This window comes from Symphalangus syndactylus, chromosome 3 (assembly GCF_028878055.3).
Source record: "Symphalangus syndactylus isolate Jambi chromosome 3, NHGRI_mSymSyn1-v2.1_pri, whole genome shotgun sequence".
Lineage (NCBI taxonomy): Eukaryota > Metazoa > Chordata > Mammalia > Primates > Hylobatidae > Symphalangus > Symphalangus syndactylus.
In genome coordinates this window covers 102,303,782-102,321,747 of record NC_072425.2, presented here as the reverse complement: position 1 = coordinate 102,321,747, position 17,966 = coordinate 102,303,782, and the positions used below count along the sequence as shown (strand labels likewise).

Below are 17,966 nucleotides of genomic sequence, written 5' to 3'. Positions count from 1 at the left end.
CGGGATGAGTCCGGAAGTGCAGATTGGCTGCTTAGTGACGCGCGGCGTCCCGGAAGTTGCCAGATACTGGGCGAGAGGCAGTGGAGGCGGGGCTTGGATGGGGGCGGAACCTGAGACTACCCTTCTGCGATCATAGGATTCCCGGCGGTGACTTGACCCCGGAAGTGGGGTGTGGAGCTCCGGTGCCGGTGCGGCGGGGGACTGCGGCGCCATCCTCAGGTACCTCTTCTCGCGGGAGGCGCCGCAACCTTACTGTTTCCCCATTCTTCCCGCGAACAGAGTCAAAAGAGCTAGGCGGGAGTCGGCACTAGCTGCTGCCGCGGTGCTGTGGGTGCTGCGTACCAGCTGTTACTGTTGCCCTGCCTTCCCTCTCCCCGGTTCTGCGTGGGAGGCGCGGGAGTTTTGCTGAATGATACGTGGTGTGGAGTAGGGTTGTGATACCCGCCCCCTTGGAGATGGGGAGCGGGGTCATCAGTGATCTTGCTCACTTTCTTCAGGCTTTTGCCATTTGTTGGCTGAGGGTCGATTTACTCCGTTAGCTGCGTCACTCTACTTTCTCCAGTTTCTCCACCTGTAAGAAGAGAGATTGATCCGATTACTTCTAAGACGTTTTTTAGCCCAACCTGGCCACACTGCGGAGGCGCCGGTTCTTTCACCCCGCTAACCCCTCCGTCTTGGCAGCCAATAGAAGCACTTAAGGATGGGTAACGGGGAAGGACCACTGGCCAGTACTAGAGGAGACAAGCTTAAATCGTTGTTAGACCCCGAGCTAGGGTTCCCCGAGCTAGGGTTCCCCCTTCTGAGGCGTATTTTCCCCGTCCGCAAAACCAAGGGTTAGGCGGAATGATTTGCAAGGTCCCAGTTGACTCTAACTTTTGGCCGTATGTTTGACTCAACAGTTTAAACCCTCTCAGCAGTCTTTCTGTCGTTGCCCTCCACACTGCGAGACTCCGGAGGGCGATCTGGAGGTCTGGAAGATAACCGATTCCTGGGAGATTTGGGGGTAGTCTCCAATCTGTCCCTGGCTCATCTTGTGACCCGAAGCCGGCGGCCTTGCCAGGAATATTCTAGAATGAGTGCACATAAAAATACCTTCAAACGGTAATGTGGAAGTTGGACAGAAGTTTTAATTGGGTATTATAACGTTGTGGAAACTGAGTCTGTGAATTTGCCCAAAGCTACAGAATTGTCATCGTTCGAATTCCCTTAGGCAAAAAAGATCCGATTTGAGACTTCAAGTGGCAATTTAAGATTTGAATCTCATGTACGATAATTAAATGATAGTCTCCCTTAGTGTTTACTTAGCACTTAATAGGTTTGTCTTAGTTTTACCCACTAACAGTAGTTTAAAGGATTTCATTAAACAGAAATGTGTTTAATGATGTGCGTCAGTGGTGTATAAAAAAGTTGTGGTTGTATTGGTGCAAGTCAGTAAAGTCTATTTTATATTAAAGCTTTAAGTCTTTTGTACTTTAGCATTGTTTTGCAAAGCAAGTTGATGTGCATTATATAGGGGAGAGTACACACATCAATGTCTTTAATAGCATTTTTTTTTTTGAGGCAAGATCTCGCTCTGTCACTCAGACTGGAGTGCAGTGGTATGCTCATAGCGCACTGCAGCCTTTAACTCCTAGGCTTAAGCGATCCTCTCACCTCAGCCTGCCAAGTAGCTGGGACTATAAGCACATACCACCACACCCAGCTAATAAAGGATCTTTTTTTTTTTTTGTACAGATGGGGCCTCGCCATGTTGACCAGGCTTATCTCAAACTCCTGGGCTCAGGCGATCCCTCCCTCCCCCGTCTCCCTCCCAGAGTACTGGAATTACAGGTATGAGCCTTGGTACGTACCCTGTAATAGTGAATTTTTTTTTAAAGAGCAGTCCTGAGAGTACCAGATGTTAATATCTTTGTTTACTTGCAGTTAAGACCGCTTTTAAGTAAACGCTTTCTTTAAAAACAGGGAAATGAGCAAGAAGATAATTTAAAACAGCCTTTTCGCGTATTTTTGAGTCACTTAAAATATTATGAAATACATGATGTACAGAGAAAAGTATAGCTAGCCGATTTGCATAGTTTTGAGAGAAATGAAATGAATCCATGGGGCCTGTCATTCAGCTGAAGAAATGGAACTTTACCAGTTATCAGTAAATTTTACCAGTTTGCACTTCCCCAATTAAGCCCTCCTTGCTACAGCCATAAGTAAACACTATCTTGAAATTTGTGTTAAGCTTCCTAAGCTTTTCTACAGTTTTATCACATATGCAGGCATTGCTAAATGGTATGTTGTTTAATATTGCCAATCTTTGACCTTTATGTAAATAGAAACGTATATATCTTCTGACTTTTGTTTTTGAGATTCATCTATGTTGACGAATGTACGTAGATCATATTTTTTTTCTGTTACAGGTAGGCATGAGCGCGGGACAGTAGTGGGCTCTCCCCCAACCCACTAGAAATGTTGGGGGATGGTTTGGCAATTATCGAATTTGCTCCTCTAAAAATGATAATTCAACAGCGCCAGGGAGAGGCCATTTCCTGATGGTCCACACCTGTTATCAAAATGGTAATTGAATGTAGACCCGAGGGAGAAACAGCTTCCTGGGCATGCATATTAAGAGACAAAAATGGGCCGGGCGCGGTGGCTCACGCTTGTAATCCCAGCACTTTGGGAGGCCGAGGCGGGCGGATCACGAGGTCAGGAGATCGAGACCACGGTGAAACCCCGTCTCTACTAAAAGTATAAAAAAATTAGCCGGGCGTGGTGGCGGGCGCCTGTAGTCCCAGCTACTCGGAGAGGCTGAGGCAGGAGAATGGCGTGAACCCGGGAGGAGGAGCTTGCAGTGAGCCGAGATCGCGCCACTGCACTCCAGCCTGGGCGACAGAGCAAGACTCCGTCTCAAAAAAAAAAAAAAAAAAAGAGACAAAAATGGTAAAGTACCTTCTTCTAGGTACACTCCACCGGAAAAAGGAAGCAAGCCTCAGATGGGCATGCGCGTAACTCCCTAAAAACACTTCCCAAGGCCAAGGAGGGCTCTATGCCTGCGGGCAGCCTATCCTAAGGAAAGAATCATGGGACAGAGACAAGCTTATAAAACTCCTAGGATCGGGGCTGGGCGCGGTGGCTCACGCCTGTAATCCCAGCACTTTGGGAGGCCGAAGCGAGTGGATCACCTCAGATCAGAAGTTCAAGACCAGCCTGGTCAGCATGGTGAAACCCTGTCTCTACTAAAGATACAAAAAATTAGCCAGGCGTGATGGCGGGCGCCTGTAGTCCCAGCCACTCGGGAAGCTGAGGCAGGAGAATGGCGTAAACCCAAGAGGCGGAGCTTGCAGTGAGCCGAGATCGCGCCACTGCACTCCAACCTGGGCCACAGAGCGAGACTCCATCTCAAAAACAAACAAACAAACAAAAAAGGATCAACTGTTAAATCGGACACTTGACCTACTCTCTTTAACCTTAACATTCCTGCTTGGGTCTCTAACAAGCACACCTTCCTTTCTTTCCTGTTTTAAGGCCTTTTTTTTTTTTTTTTTTAAACTTATAAACAACAGAAATTTATTTCTCACAGTTCTGGAGGCTGGAAGTCCTTTTAAAGTAAACTTCCATTCCTGCTCTGGAACTTGCCTGGGTCTGTTTTTCTGCTTTATGCCCCTCAGTCAAATTTTTTCGTCTGAGGAGGCAAGAACTGAAGTTGCTACTGACCCATAAGGATAGGCCACCGGTAACTTGGGGTAACTTGGATCTCTGCCACTAGTAAAAAAATGATTTCCCCAAATGGTGGTACCAGTTTACTCTCTTACCTGGAGTATTAGAGAGTTACAGTTATTGTATATTCTTGGCAACTCTTGAAGTTTTTTCCCCCAGTTTGATGGATATGAAATGTTTTTTTGTCGTGACCCTAATTTGCACTCCCTGATTACTGAAAAGTTTGAACACTTTTTCAGATTTTTATTGGTTATTTGTTTATCTTTTTTTCCTTGATTTTTCTTTTTCTTACTGACTTTTAAGAGCTTTTTATTAGTGGGATATTGTAATGGTACAAGTGTTGTCCGTTTTTGGCCTATCTTTCCATTTCCTTCATTCTGTCCTTTTTTTTTTTATTATTAGAAAGACCTCTTTTAATATAGTTAAACGTTTTCCCCCTTAAGTTTAGTGTAGGAGAAAAGTCCATTAAAATCTCATTTATGAATTCTTTCATACATCCTACTCTTAAAGGTATTCTATTTTCCCTAAAATTTTTAGAGCTTTGCCTTTCATATTTAATAGTCTGTCATCTAGAATTCACTCTTCATGTATGTTGTCAGATAGGTCTCCAATCTCTTTATTTTGTTTTAATTTGACTGTATCACCTTTTTGCCACTGACCTTCACTTGTCACCTTAAATTTACAGATATGTGTGGAGTCAATTCTATTCTATGGATCTATTTTTCTATCCCTGAACCACTACCTATTTTCTTTTTTTTTTTTTTTTTTTTTTAATTATACTTTAGGGTTTTAGGGTACATGTGCACAATGTGCAGGTTTGTTACATATGTATCCATGTGCCATGTTGATTTCCTGCACCCATTAACTCGTCATTTAGCATTAGGTGTATCTCCTAATGCTGTCCCTCCCCCCTCCCCCCACCCCACAACAGTCCCCGGAGCGTGATGTTCCCTAATAGTGTAGCCTTATCATAACTTTTGATGTCTGGGGCTGTGTTCTCAGGAATGTCTTGGTGATTTTTGTCTCTTTGCTGTTCCATATAGAATGTAGCTTATGAATTTCCATGAAAAACTGTGTTGGAATTTTGATCAAAATTGCATTGAATCCTTGGATGTATTTCAGGAAAAGTAACAGCTGAATGTCAACTCTTACTATCGTTGAGCCATTTTGGTCCTCTTAAAATCTTTCCAAAAAGTCCCATACTTTTCTACATAAAAGTTTTGACTTTTAGCTTAGATTTATTCCTAGATACCTTGTTTTTGTTGCTATTATGAATGGTATCATTTTTTAAATTAAAGATTTTAACTGATTGTTTTGGTGTATTGAAATGCCATTTTAAGAATTTTCTATCAGTTTTTTTGGAATTTTCTATTCATATTTGAATAATTATAGTTTGTTTCTTAAGAATTCTTACATATTTTATTTATTTTTCTTACCTTTTGCCTAGGATAGAGCCTTCAGTACCATTTTGAATAGAAATAGTGTTTAAGTCAAGATGGGGTTTGGCTGCATAAACAAAAGTATCTTTAATGCACAAACGCTTATTCTCACATGTGAAAGAAGTCCACAGCTGTGCAACTTAGTACTTGTGTGGTAGTGCAGTAAGACTCAGGGTCCCAGGTTCTTTCTGTCTTTCTGCACTTCTACATTCAATGTCTAGTTCCATATTTATGGTCACCTCATAGGCCAGGTAAGTGATGGAGCTTCAGCTATCAAGTAAATTCACATTCTATGTGGCAGAGAAGTGGACAGGCAAGAGTATACCTCCATGAGATTCAGCTTCCTTTAAGGAGTATTCCCCGAAGTCCTTCCCAACTTGAATTTCTGTTTATTAGGTTAAGGAATTTTCTTTCTATTCCTAGTTTGATAAGCATTTTAATTGAATGGTTATGGAATTTGATCAAATGCATTTTTTGCCTTAATTGAGATGATTGAAATGAGTATATATTTTTCAGTGTTTGAACCAAGCTCACATCTTGGAAGCTTGGTTATGATATATTGTCTTTTATTATATATTCCTGGATTTGATTTGCTGTTGTTTTTGTTTAGGATTTTTTTTTATCCATGTTCATGAGTGAGATTGGTCTGTAATTTTCCTTTTTTGTATAGCCCTTGTCAAAATTTGGCATTATGGTTATAAGACAGGAGAATTCCCTGGACCCCTTTGTGGGACTTGCAACCAGGGTGTGGCTCATTTGCTCGGCTGCCTTACGGGAGGGGGAGTATGCAGGTGAGCAGGTGCAGGAGCTGGGGTGAATGATTTTGGCCTCCAGCCCCATGGCAGTGTCTAGCGGCATTACAGTGCTCTTTTAGCCCTGCCGTCTGGGAATGGCTTAAGTGTTAAATAGCTCATTGGAGTCAGTGTGACAGCCTTTTTGGGTTCCCACACCCAGCGCATCCTGAATTCTTGTCTAGCGTCGAGGAGGAATCAGGTTACATGGACTTGAAAGATGGTGAATGTGGGCATTTTATTGAGTGATGGAGGTGGCTCTCAGTGGGATGGTGATATGGTTTAGCTGTGTCCCCACTCAAATCTCATCTTGAATTGTAGCTCCCATAATTCCCATGTGTTGTGGGAGGGACCTGATGAGAGATAACTGAATCATGGGGACAGTTTCCTCCATACTGTTCTCGTGGTAGTGAATAAGTCTCACGAGATCTGATGGTTTTATAAGGGGAAACCCCTTTTGCTTGATTTTTTTTTTTTTTATTCTCTCTTGCCTGACACCATGTAAGAAGTACCTGTTGCTTTCTGCCGTGATAGTGAGGCCTCCCCAGCCACGTGGAACTGTGAGTCCATTAAACCCCTTTTTCTTTATAAATTACCCAGTCTCAGGTATGTCTTTATCAGCAATATGAAAATGAACTTATACAGATGGGGAGCTGGAGAGGGGATGGAGTGGGAAGATGATCTTCCCCTGGAGTTCGGCTGTCTCATGGCCAATCTTCTCTCTGACCGTCCCCAGCCAAACTCCCCTTGACACTCAGATGCTTCCTCTCTTGCACCTCTGCTGCACCGTTCTGCTGCTCTGCCACTCTTCTGCTCGTGGAGCCTGGGGTTTGGGGTTTATATGGGCACAGAATAGGGGAGACATAGTGGGCCAAAAGGCAACATTTGGGTGCAAAAACAACCTGTTCACATTTAGGGCTGTGGGTCCAGGCTTAAGGGTGGAGCCCTCGCCAGGGACCCCACCCTTCTGCCGCTTGTCCCTATCAGTTATACTAGTTTTGTATTCAATCTCCAAGATTGTACATAAAACTGAAATTATCTATCAAGTGTTTGGTAGTGTTCACCTATAAAACTTTTAGATCGTTATAGTTATCTTTGACTAGAGCTTTAGACATTTCCCACAAGTTTTATAAGCAGATGTACATTAAGTTCTAAGTATTTTCTAGTTTTCAGCATATTTCTTTTTTGACCCATGCATTATTTTTGTTTCAAAATGTATAGGTTTTATTAAAATTATTTTGATAATTCCCAGTGAAATTGCATTATAATCTGAGGGTATGGTTTGTCTAATTCTTTGAAATTATATGAGACTAATTCTTTGAAATTATGTGAGCTTGCTTTAAGGCTTATTAGGAACATGGACAATTTTTCATGTGTGCTTGGCAAAAAAATGTATTTTCCAGTTGTTGGATCCAGTGTGTAAATTGCAGTGTTCGCATAATTCTGTTCTCTTTGTCTGCTTAATGTCTCAATTATTGATAAATATGTGACATAGCCTATAGATGGTAGCATTGTCAAACTTCTCCTTGAAGCCCTGATGACTTTTGCTCTATATATATACATTTCTTTAAGAGACGGGGTCTTACTCTGTTGCTGAGGCTGGAGTGCAGTGGCGTGATTGTGGTGCAATGCAGCCTTGAACTCCTGAGCTCAAGTGATCTCGCCTCAGCTTCCCGAGTAGCTGGGACTGCAGGCATGTGCCATCACACCTAGCTAATTTAAAATAAAATCTTTCTTTTGTAGAGACGGGTTCTTTCTTTGTTGCCCAGGCTGGTCCTTAACTGCTAGGCTCAAGCAAGCCTCCCTCCTTGGCCTCTCAGAGTGCTGGGATTACAGGTGTGAGTCACTGTGCCTGGCTTGGCTTTAAAGTTTTTGTTGTTGTTATTTGCTAGTATTATAGACGTGCCAGCTGTCTTTTGGTTAGAATTTATTTCGTCTTTTTCCATCCTATATCTCACCTAGGGGAGACAAGACCCATGGGCTTGAATGCTTATTTTCTCATTTCTTTTGTACTTAGCTGACAGTTGGCCTGGCAGGTCTCAGCTGAAGGTAAAAACAGGCTGATACCAGCCAGTGGGCTCCAGTGGCCCCCTTCTTCTTAAAGAAGTCACTTCCTTCTAAATCAGGAGATTTCCATTAGGACATAACTGCCTAGATGTATGGGGGATGGATTCCTTTCTAAGAGAGCACTAGCATTTGACAGATCATGAGTGATTTGCTGTTTCTCTGCTTAAGTTTTCTCCAGTAAACCTTAGACTTTATACTGTGTGGCTCTTCTGTTATTTGTGTTTGTGTTGGCCTGACAGCTTTAACTTTTTGTGTGTTCTTATGTTTTAGGTGTGTCTGTCTTGTAAATAGTGCATATAGCTGGTGATTTGTTTTTTCTCTCTTTTGTCCATTTATATTGATTGTGGCTACTGATGTATTATGATTTGTCTTAGTCTATGTAGTGTTGCTATTACAGAATACCACAGACTGGGTAATTTATGAAGAAAATAAAATTGGCAGGGGAATTGGCTCACTCCTGTAATCCCAGCACTTTGGGAGGCCAAGACAGGTAGATCCCTTGAATTCAGGAGTTCGAGACCAGCCTGGGCAACATGGTGAAACTCCATCTCTACAAAAAATACAAAAATTAGCTGGGCATGGTGGCGTGTGTGCCTGTGGTCCTAGCTACTTGGGAGGCTGAGGTGGGAGGATGGCTTGAGTTCAGGAGGTGGAGGTTGCAGTGAGCTAAAATCGTGTCACTGTGTTCCAGCCTGGGTGACAGAGTGAGACCCTGTCTCAAAAAAGAAAGAAAGAAAGAAAAAAAGGCCGGGCATGGTGGCTCACACTTGTAATCCCAGCACTTTGGGAGGCCGAGGTGGGTGGATCACCTGAGGTCAGGAGTTGACACCAGCCTGGCCAACATGGCAAAACCCTGTCTCTACTAATAGTACAAAAATTAGCCGGGCATGGTGGCAGATGCCTGTAATCCCACCTACTCAGGAGGCTGAGGCAGGAGAATCACTTGAACCCAGGAAGTGGAGGTTGCAGTGAGCCAAGATTGTGCCACTGCACTCCAGCCCGTGCGACAAGACCAAGACTCCGTCTCAAAAAAAAAAAAAGAAAAAAGAAAAAAAAAGGAAAGAAAATGATGTCTTATAGTTCTAGAGGCTTGGATGTCCAAGGTCCAGGGGCCCACATCTGGCAAGGGCTTGTTATGAGGAAGAAAGAAAGGCAAGAGACCATGAGAGAAATGTAAGGGAAGGGGACTAAACTAATTCTTTTTTTCAGGAACCTACTCCTCCAATAACCCACTCTAGCAATAATGGCATTAATCCATTTATGAGGTCAGAGCTCTCATAACCTGGTTACCTTTTATAGGTCCCAGCTCTCAACACTGTTGCATCGGCAATTAAGTTAACACATGAACTTTGGGGAACATATTCAAACCATAGCAGGATTAATTTCCACATCATTTTTTGCTTCCCGTGTGTTCTGTTTTGTTGTTATTTTTTCCTTTCTTGCCTTCTTTTGCATTTATTTTTTTGTTACTTTTTTCTTTTTTAATGTTATCAGTCCGTATTAATTTGAATGTTATACATTCTGTATTCTTGGGGGGGGCCACCCTACAAATTTTAACCTGCTGCCGTGATCCGAATGTTTGTCTCTCCCCCCCATCCAATTCATATGCTGAAATCCTAACCCCTAAGGTGATGGCATATAGTATTAGGAGGTAGGGCCTTTGAGAGGGCACATGAATTGGATTCATGCCCTTATAAAAGAGTCAGAGAGATCCCTTGCTCCTTCAACCATGTGAAATTATAGTGAAAAGATGGCTGTCTGTGAACCAGAAAGTGGGCATTCATCAGACACTGAATATACTGGAGCTTTGATCTTTCCAGCCTCCAGGACTGTGAGAAGTAAATTTCTGTTTATAAGTTACCTAATTTATGGTATTTTGTTATAGCAGCATGGACAGATTAAGAAGCATGCATATTAATCTTAAAGTCAAAAGTTACTTTGGGTCAAGACAGAACCTGTAACTCCATTTACCTTTTCCCAATTTTTATGCTGTCGTCTAGAGATTTAGTTCTGTTTTGATTTCTTGTAATCCCACAATTTACATTCTTGTAACTCCGCCTAGACATTATTATTGCTTTATGCAGTTATATCTGCTTGAAATTACCCATATATTTATCATTTTCTTTGCTTAATATTTTTACAGCTTCATCAGTTCATGTTTGTTTTTCTGAGTGTTTATTTCATTCGAGTTCTCAAAGCATAGTTTTATTATCTTTCTGTGGTATAGAATTCTAAATGGATGGTTAATTTCTCCCAAAACTACTGTAATGATAATATTTTACTCTTGTAATGTCTGCTTTGTTTTAAATTGTGATTTTGCTGTAGGCTTTCATGTCTCATTATTTGCTTGATCCTCAGTTGTAACAGGATGGTAGTGGTGGCTGCACAACAATGTGAATGTACCTAATGCCACTAAACTGTACACTTAAAATTGTTAAATGATAAATTTTATGTAATATGTTTATTACCACAATTAATAGGTAAAACAAAGTTTAAGCTGGTTAAAGTGGCAATGTTACTTGTACCAAAAGCACCTTGATTTACTAATCCAGCCATTCTGCATCATGAACCCAGAATGGTCCACCTAAAATACCAGACTGATCACTCTCCATCCAGTGATTTCCTCCAGCATCACTGTTAAGTCCAAACTCCTTGGCATGACATATAAGAAAGACATTCCAGGTTCTGGCCGTGACTTACCTTTACCTTTAATGCTGTCCCTCCCCAACACTTTATTATAACCTTCACTGAGATCTTGGTTAATGTGTAGTCAGATTTGTTTTTTTTGTTTGTTTTTTTTTTTTTTCGAGAAGGAGTCTCGCTCTTTCACCCAGGCTGGAGTGCAGTGGCGCGATCTCGGCTCACTGCAGGCTCCGCCCCCCGGGGTTCACGCCATTCTCCTGCCTCAGCCTCCCGCGTAGCTGGAACTACAGGCGCCCGCCACCTCGCCCGGCTAATTTTTTGTATTTTTAGTAGAGACGGGGTTTCACCGTGTTAGCCAGGATGGTCTCGATCTCCTGACTTCGTGATCCGCCCGCCTTGGCCTCCCAAAGTGCTGGGATTACAGGCTTGAGCCACCGCGCCCGGCCCGGATTTGTTATACTCAGCAACTAGCAGAACTCCCATACTGGCTCTCTTAAAAGAGCATTTGTGGTACAGAAAGCCAGGTGCATGACCTTTGAGCAACCCCTCTGTAACCAAAGAGCCCAAAGCAATAGCAGAGCACATCTTTCTGGTAATATAGCAAATCAGACATTCAGAGAAATCGCTCCCTGTACAGTCCATCTAAAAAAGTTGGATTAAATATTTTTAAAAATATACGGCTAAATCAATAAAAGATTTAAAAAATTACATAGAAACCAGAAAGGACAAGGATCTACAAATCCACAAGAGTGTATGTTAGTACTAGAGCTAACGTTGTTGAAACAGGAGAGTTCCCTGAACCTCCTTGCAGGACTTGTGACAAAGGCGGGCGTGGCTTGTCTGTTTGGCTGGGGTTTGGGATTTATAAGGGTACAGGATGGAGGGTGTGGCAGGCCAAAAGGCAACATTTGGGTATGGAAACAGGAATGCCTGTTCCCATTTAGGGCTGCAGGTTTTCAGGCTTGAGGGTGGGGCTTTTGCAAGGGAACTGCCCTCTTCTGTCTAGTATTTTCCTGCCTCCTGTCCATATTATTTTCCCTGTGGCCATTGCTTTGGGTATGTATTTTTCCCATCCTCATGTTGATCTCATTCTGGTGATCTCTCATTGAAGGAGAGACTGTGTCAGATTACTTTAGTCTCCCTCACTTGACTTTTTATTGCTGGCAGCTTCTTGTTTCTGAGTCTAGTCCTGAAAGTCAGATGGATGTACACATTCCCTGGTTCACTCAATTCCCAGTGGCTAACAGGCATTCATCATATGTGACTCTGCTGGGTGGAAATTGGGTCTTCCGAGACTCAGACTTTAAAAGGTCTGTGAGTGAGTTGAAGAATTAGGAGCAGTTTACAGTTCTTTGAACTTGAAATTCAACCTTCTTTCTTTGCTGTGCTCAGAGTTTTTCCTGTCTTGTACTCTGTTTTACAGAGTCCTCCTTGGGCAATTAGACACCATTCAAACCACTGCCCTCCTGACTCCTCCCTCTCTCCCCTTACAAGAGCTGTGACCTCTGAATGGAAGTGGAAGAAGATCTTGTCAGGGAGGGGTAGAAGGAAGGGAGGAAATCTAGTCCTGTAAGACTTTGGGGTCTCCATGCAGTGGGATGTCTGGCAGTCTTTTTTTCTGGTAGGTATAGCTCTTGTATTTTAGAATTAAGCTCAGGCAGTGGGGATGGACAAAGTATTTTCCACATCTTCTTTGTGGTTCATACTCCTGTTTTACATTGCTCATTTGCCCACTTAGCCATTTATTCATTCCTTTGATAGGATTTCCCAGTAAAGAAATATACTCTTGGTCGATTGTACTTCTTGGTCTATACCCATTGATCATGCAGTTCATGGAAGTTTGACTCAGACTTTGAGATATGGTCTCTTATTTTTAGTTGATATAGTTATTGCCGATTTTTTTTGGTGTATTTCTTTACGTACATTTTGTTGTAAAACAGCTGGCTGTCTTGTTTACTCAGCAGTCTGAAGCAAGTCATTAGACAGCTAGCAATGCTTTTTGACTAGACTAGAATGTGAGTAACATTTTGCATGGTTGATGCACGGTTGATGCTGGTTTTATACAGGACTTAGCACCTTGCTTTGTGTCCATTGACATTGTGAGAGGTGGTAGGGAAGTAGGATAAAGAGGCAGGAAGTAGATTGGTTAATTCCTTGAATTTGGAGAAAGTGCCTTGTCTAATTTTGTTTGTCTAGGGCCTACCACAGTGCCTGGCCAATTTTGGGCCCTCAAAAGATGTTCGTTGAATGAATTAAATAGTGAACAAACAAATGACTGAGTGTTAAAAGAAGTTTGTTCTTCAATGGGGAGGAAGTAATAAGCCTTATGATGATGCAGTTAGGCTATATTGAAAGTCAAGTAACTTTTAGTTGGCAGTTTAGGGAGTGATTCTTTTTGGATGTTGAATGTGATGGCTCCTATTTTGTGTAAACATTAAAATGAGCGAGCAAATAGAATATTTTAAAGACCCACACTGAATAATGTTTTATTTATTTTTAAATTTATTCTTGGTCCCCAGTGCTGTAGAGAGTTGTAAAGAGGTGTGACCTCACATCCCATGACTTAATTCTCCCTTAGGACATTATTTAGATGTGTTTGTCTCACCTAAGGTATTTGTTTTATGTGGAGAGATGCTTTTTGTTAGAGTTGTCTGAATTCTTTTGCAGGGTGTTTCTTCATTTTAAAAATGCAACACTAAATGAAGTTACTTCAGAAATTCTTCTTGTACAGTAGTGTTATTTACACTCAAATCAAAATGGTTTGTTTGTGGCAGTTATGTAGTTATATTTGTAACTTTCCTAAAACATATGAATGTGTTATTGTGTCATTAATTTAGATGACTCAGGATAACACTAAAGGCTGTAAATTGCCTTCTTTGTCAGTGATTGAGACCCAAATGATAAATTCTTAGTGCAGTTTGTTTATAAGCTCTCAAAAAGGCAGTAATCTTATCTTCTAAACCTTATCTTCTAAGGATGCTAGTTAGCATCCTTCTTTAGGAAAAAAACTATGGTTTTCACATGTATAGCATTTAAAAAAAAAACAACCTCTTGAAATTAAGATGTTTTCTGATTGAAATGCATCACACACTAGGTGATCATACCCATTCACAGAGGAGTTACAACACATTTTTTATTATTCACTGTCATTGTTCATACTGAAGAAAAGGGCAGTATTCTGAGAGGTCTCAGGTGAAGTCTGACACTCCCAGACCTAGGGGAATGTCTTTACCTAGAGAGTGCTGCTGAGTGGTTAATGTTGAAATAGAAGTCACTTTCTTGTAATGTCTTGGTTCTCAACCAGGCAGGGGCAGTTTGTCCCCTAGGAGACATTTTGCAATGTCTGCAGGCATTTTTGGTTGTCACAGCTGGGGGGATAGGAAGGCACTTTGTGGGTTAAAGCCAGGGATGCTGCTAAACATGATACAGTGCTAAGGACAGCCTCCTACAACAAAGAATTATCTGATCCCAAATGCTTAGAGTGGAGAGATTGAGAAACCTTGGTCTAATGTAATATGAGATTTTTCCTCCCTAAATTAGTAGATTGAGGGGAGACCTTATTATTCTGTTCTGTTTTTCATATTGTGAATAAGAAGCAGTAGAGAAAAAAAGCAGTCATTTCTTATCACTGCTAGGCTACTGAAAACCACAGGGCATTCAGTTAAAAATAAAACAAACAAATCCTTAAATCCATCAACAACAAAACCAAAACCTTCCCTGACTATTCTCTAGTAGATACTTTGAGGCTTAAATTTATTTACAAAGTAATGGAGGAGAGTAAAATTGTTTGATGTCTGTTTTACCCAAGTGAGGCCATCTGTATTCAGCGATGGAAATAGGATCTGAGAAGAGGGGAGGTTCTGTTCTAAAATTTTCTTAGGTGAAGTTGTTAGTTTTCAAGATGACTTTATCATATGGATATGGGAAGTGATTCTGTAGAGACAGTACAGTTATCCTTCCGTTATTCCTAGGGGATTGGTTCCAGGACTTCCTGCTGATACCCAAATCCACAGATGCTCAAATGCCTTTTATTAAATGGTATAGTATTTGCATATAGCCTATGTACATCCTCCCATATACTTTATCTCTAAATTACTTAGAATATCTAACTCTATGTAAATAGTTATATTTTAAAATTTGGGCTGGGCGTGGTGGCTCCTGCTTGTAATCCCAGCACTTTGGGAGGCCAAGGTGGGCAGATCACTTGAGGCCAGGAGTTCGAGACCAGCCTGGCCAACATGGTGAAACCTCATCTCTATTAAGAAATACAAAAATTAGCCAGGCGTGGTGGCGGGTGCCTGTAATCCCAGCTACTCGGGAGGCTGAGGCAGGAGAATCGCTTGAACCTGGAGGCAGAGATTGCAGTGAGCCAAGATTGCGCCACCGTAACCCAGCCTGGGTGACAGAGCGAGACTCTGTCTCCAAAAAAAAAAAAAAGAAAAGAAAAATTTGTATTATTTTTAATTGTTGTACTGCTCTTTATTTTTTTGAATATTTTTGATTCATAGTAGGATTGCAGGACCTATGGATTTGGTGGGCCCACTCTATTCTAGAAAATTTGTAACTCTGGATTATGTAATGCTTGCCATGCTAGCAGGATTTACTATTACAGTAACAGCAATGATTCCAGACAGTTCCTGGTAGTGGATATCTTACATGCTAATGATGAGTAGCTGGCAGTTGAGATTATCAAGTGAAGCCTCTGGCCTGCTCTCCATGGCCGACAGAGCCAGCCATTAAAAGTCATCCAGTTGTGGGAATAAACTAGACTGCTCCTTCCCCCAGTACTCTTTCACCTAGGATTTCCTATATCGCGTTTAAGGATTTCATGTTTGAAATCCACGTGTCTCATTTGGAAAAAGCTTTTCCTGCCTTTAATTTAGTATAAAGTAAAATAAGAAAATGATTGAAATTATGAGGATCAAGAAAAAAATAAAATAAATTAAATAAAAAGTTTCAGTTTGGCTCCTGTTGAACCCTATACAGTGAAGTTCTCTGGAACCCTTTGCATTCCTCCAGAGTCCTCCCTGGCATGATGCTCTATAATTGATTTGTAGCTTACCATCTTCCAACTTCCTAAGTATTTTATATGTGCTGTTTTGGCTAAAAGTAATAACACTTAAATTCTCAGTTGGCTGAAAGCATCTATAAGGTTATATTAGAGAAGTTTTACTAACTCATATAACTTCCCTTTTTAATGGATGCTATGTATGTGTATGATGTGACATTACATTTAGGGGATGAATGAAAAGATTAGGAGTGTTAAATTAGAGGACAGGCTCTTTTTTATGTATTTTAATTTTAAAAATATTTTTGTAGGTATATAGCAAGTGTATATATTTAGGACAGGCGCTCTCTCTCTTTTTTTTTGAGATGGAGTTTCGCTATTGTTCCCCAGGCTGGAATGCCATGGTGTGATCTTGGCTCACTGCAACCTCCACCTCCTGGGTTCCAGCGATTCTCCTGCCTCAGCCTTCCGAGTAGCTGGGATTACAGGCATGCACCATCATGTCTGGCTAATTTTGTATTTTTAGTAGAGACAGGGTTTCTCCATGTTGGTCAGGCTGGTCTCAAACTCTCAACCTCAGGTGATCCGCCTGCCTCTGCCTCCCAAAGTTCTGAGATTACAGGTGTGAGCCACTGCGCCCAGTCAGGACAGGCTCTCTTAAAAGTGAGTTTGCTGCCACCACTTTGTATTCTTCTGTATACACCATTGTAAAAGGTGCATGGTTCTGAGGGTGGAAGTGGAGTGGAAATATGAGTTGAAGGAGAAAAAAGAACAATGTAAAGTCTCTTGCTGTTAGTAAAGAACTCGTTCATGTATTTAAAAAATTTTTTTTGTTTTATTATACTTTAAGTTCTGGAGTACATGTGCAGAACATGCAGGTTTGTTACATAGGTATACATGTGCCATGGTGGTTTGCTGCACCCATCAACCTGTCATCTACATTAGGTATTTCTCCTAATGCTATTCCTCCCCTAGCCTTCCACCCCCTGACAGGCCCCAGTGTGTGATGTTCCCCTCCCTGTGTCCATGTGTTCTCATTGTTCAACTCCCACTTATGAGTGAGAACATGTGGTGTTTGATTTTCTGTTCTGTGTTTGCTTGCTGAGAATGATGGTTTCTAGCTTCATCCATGTCCCTGCAAAGGATATGAACTCATTCTTTTTTATGGCTGTATACTATTCCATGGTGTATATGTGCCACGTTTTCTTTATCCAGTCTATCATTGATTGGCATTTGGATTGGTTCCAAGTCTGCTATTGTGAACAGTGCTGCAATAAACATACCTGTGAATGTGTCTTTATGGTAGAATGATTTATAATCTTTTGGGTATATACCCAGTAATGGGATTGCTGGGTCAAATGGTATTTCTGTTTCTAGATCCTTGAGGAATCGCCACACTGACTTCCATGATGGTTGAACTAATTTACACTTCCACCAACAGTATTAAAAGCCTTCCTATTTCTCCACATCCTCTCCAGCATCTGTTGTTTCCTGATTTTTTAATGATCACCATTCTAACTGGCGTGAGAAGGTATCTCATTGTGGTTTTGATTTGCATTTTTCTAATGACAGTAATGATGAGCTTTTTTTCGTATGTTTGTTGGCTGCATAAATGTCTTCTTTTGAGAAGTGTCAGCTCATATCATTTGCCCACTTTTTGATGGGGTTGCTTTTTCTTGTAAATTTGTTTAAATTCTTTCTAAATTCTGGATATTAGCCCTTTGTCAGATGGATAGATCACAAAAATTTTCTCCCATTCTGTAGGTTGCCAGTTCACTCTGACGATAGTTGCTTTTGCAGTGCAGAAGCTCTTTAGCTTAATTAGATACCATTTATTAAAAATTTTGGTTTTTGTTGCCATTGCTTTTGGTGTTTTAGCCATGAAGTCTTTGCCCATGCCTATGTCCTGAATGGTATTGCCTAGGTTTTCTTCTAGGCTTTTAATGATTTTAGGTCTTACGTTTAGGTCTTTAATCCATCTTGAGTTAATTTTTGTATAAGGTGTAAGGGAGTGGTTCAGTTTCAGTTTTTTGCATATGGCTACTTAGTTTTCCCAACAGCATTTATTAAATAGGGAATCCTTTCCCCATTGCTTATTTTTGTCGGGTATGTCAAAGATCAGATGGTTATAGATGTGTGGTATTATTTCTGAGGCCTCTGTTCTGTTCCATTGGTCTATATCTCTGTTTTGTTACCCGTACCATGCTGTTTTGGTTACTGTAGTCTTGTAGTATAGTTTGAAGTCAGATAGTGTGATGCCTCTAGCTTTGTTCTTTTTGCTTATGATTGTCTTGGCTATGCGGGCTCTTT

General features: G+C 41.3%; 1 protein-coding gene across 1 annotated transcript in view; it reads left to right on the top strand.

Annotated features, from left to right (window-relative positions):
- Positions 1 to 157: 157 nt before the first annotated feature.
- UMAD1 (UBAP1-MVB12-associated (UMA) domain containing 1) overlaps positions 158 to 17,966 on the top strand; it is a 240,832-nt gene continuing 223,023 nt past the window's right edge. The window contains exons 1-2 of the mRNA XM_063637086.1: positions 158 to 219; positions 1,735 to 1,830. Coding sequence (XP_063493156.1) covers positions 1,735 to 1,830 — 96 coding nt within the window. The 5' untranslated portion in view covers positions 158 to 219. The remainder of the gene's footprint in view (positions 220 to 1,734; positions 1,831 to 17,966) is intronic.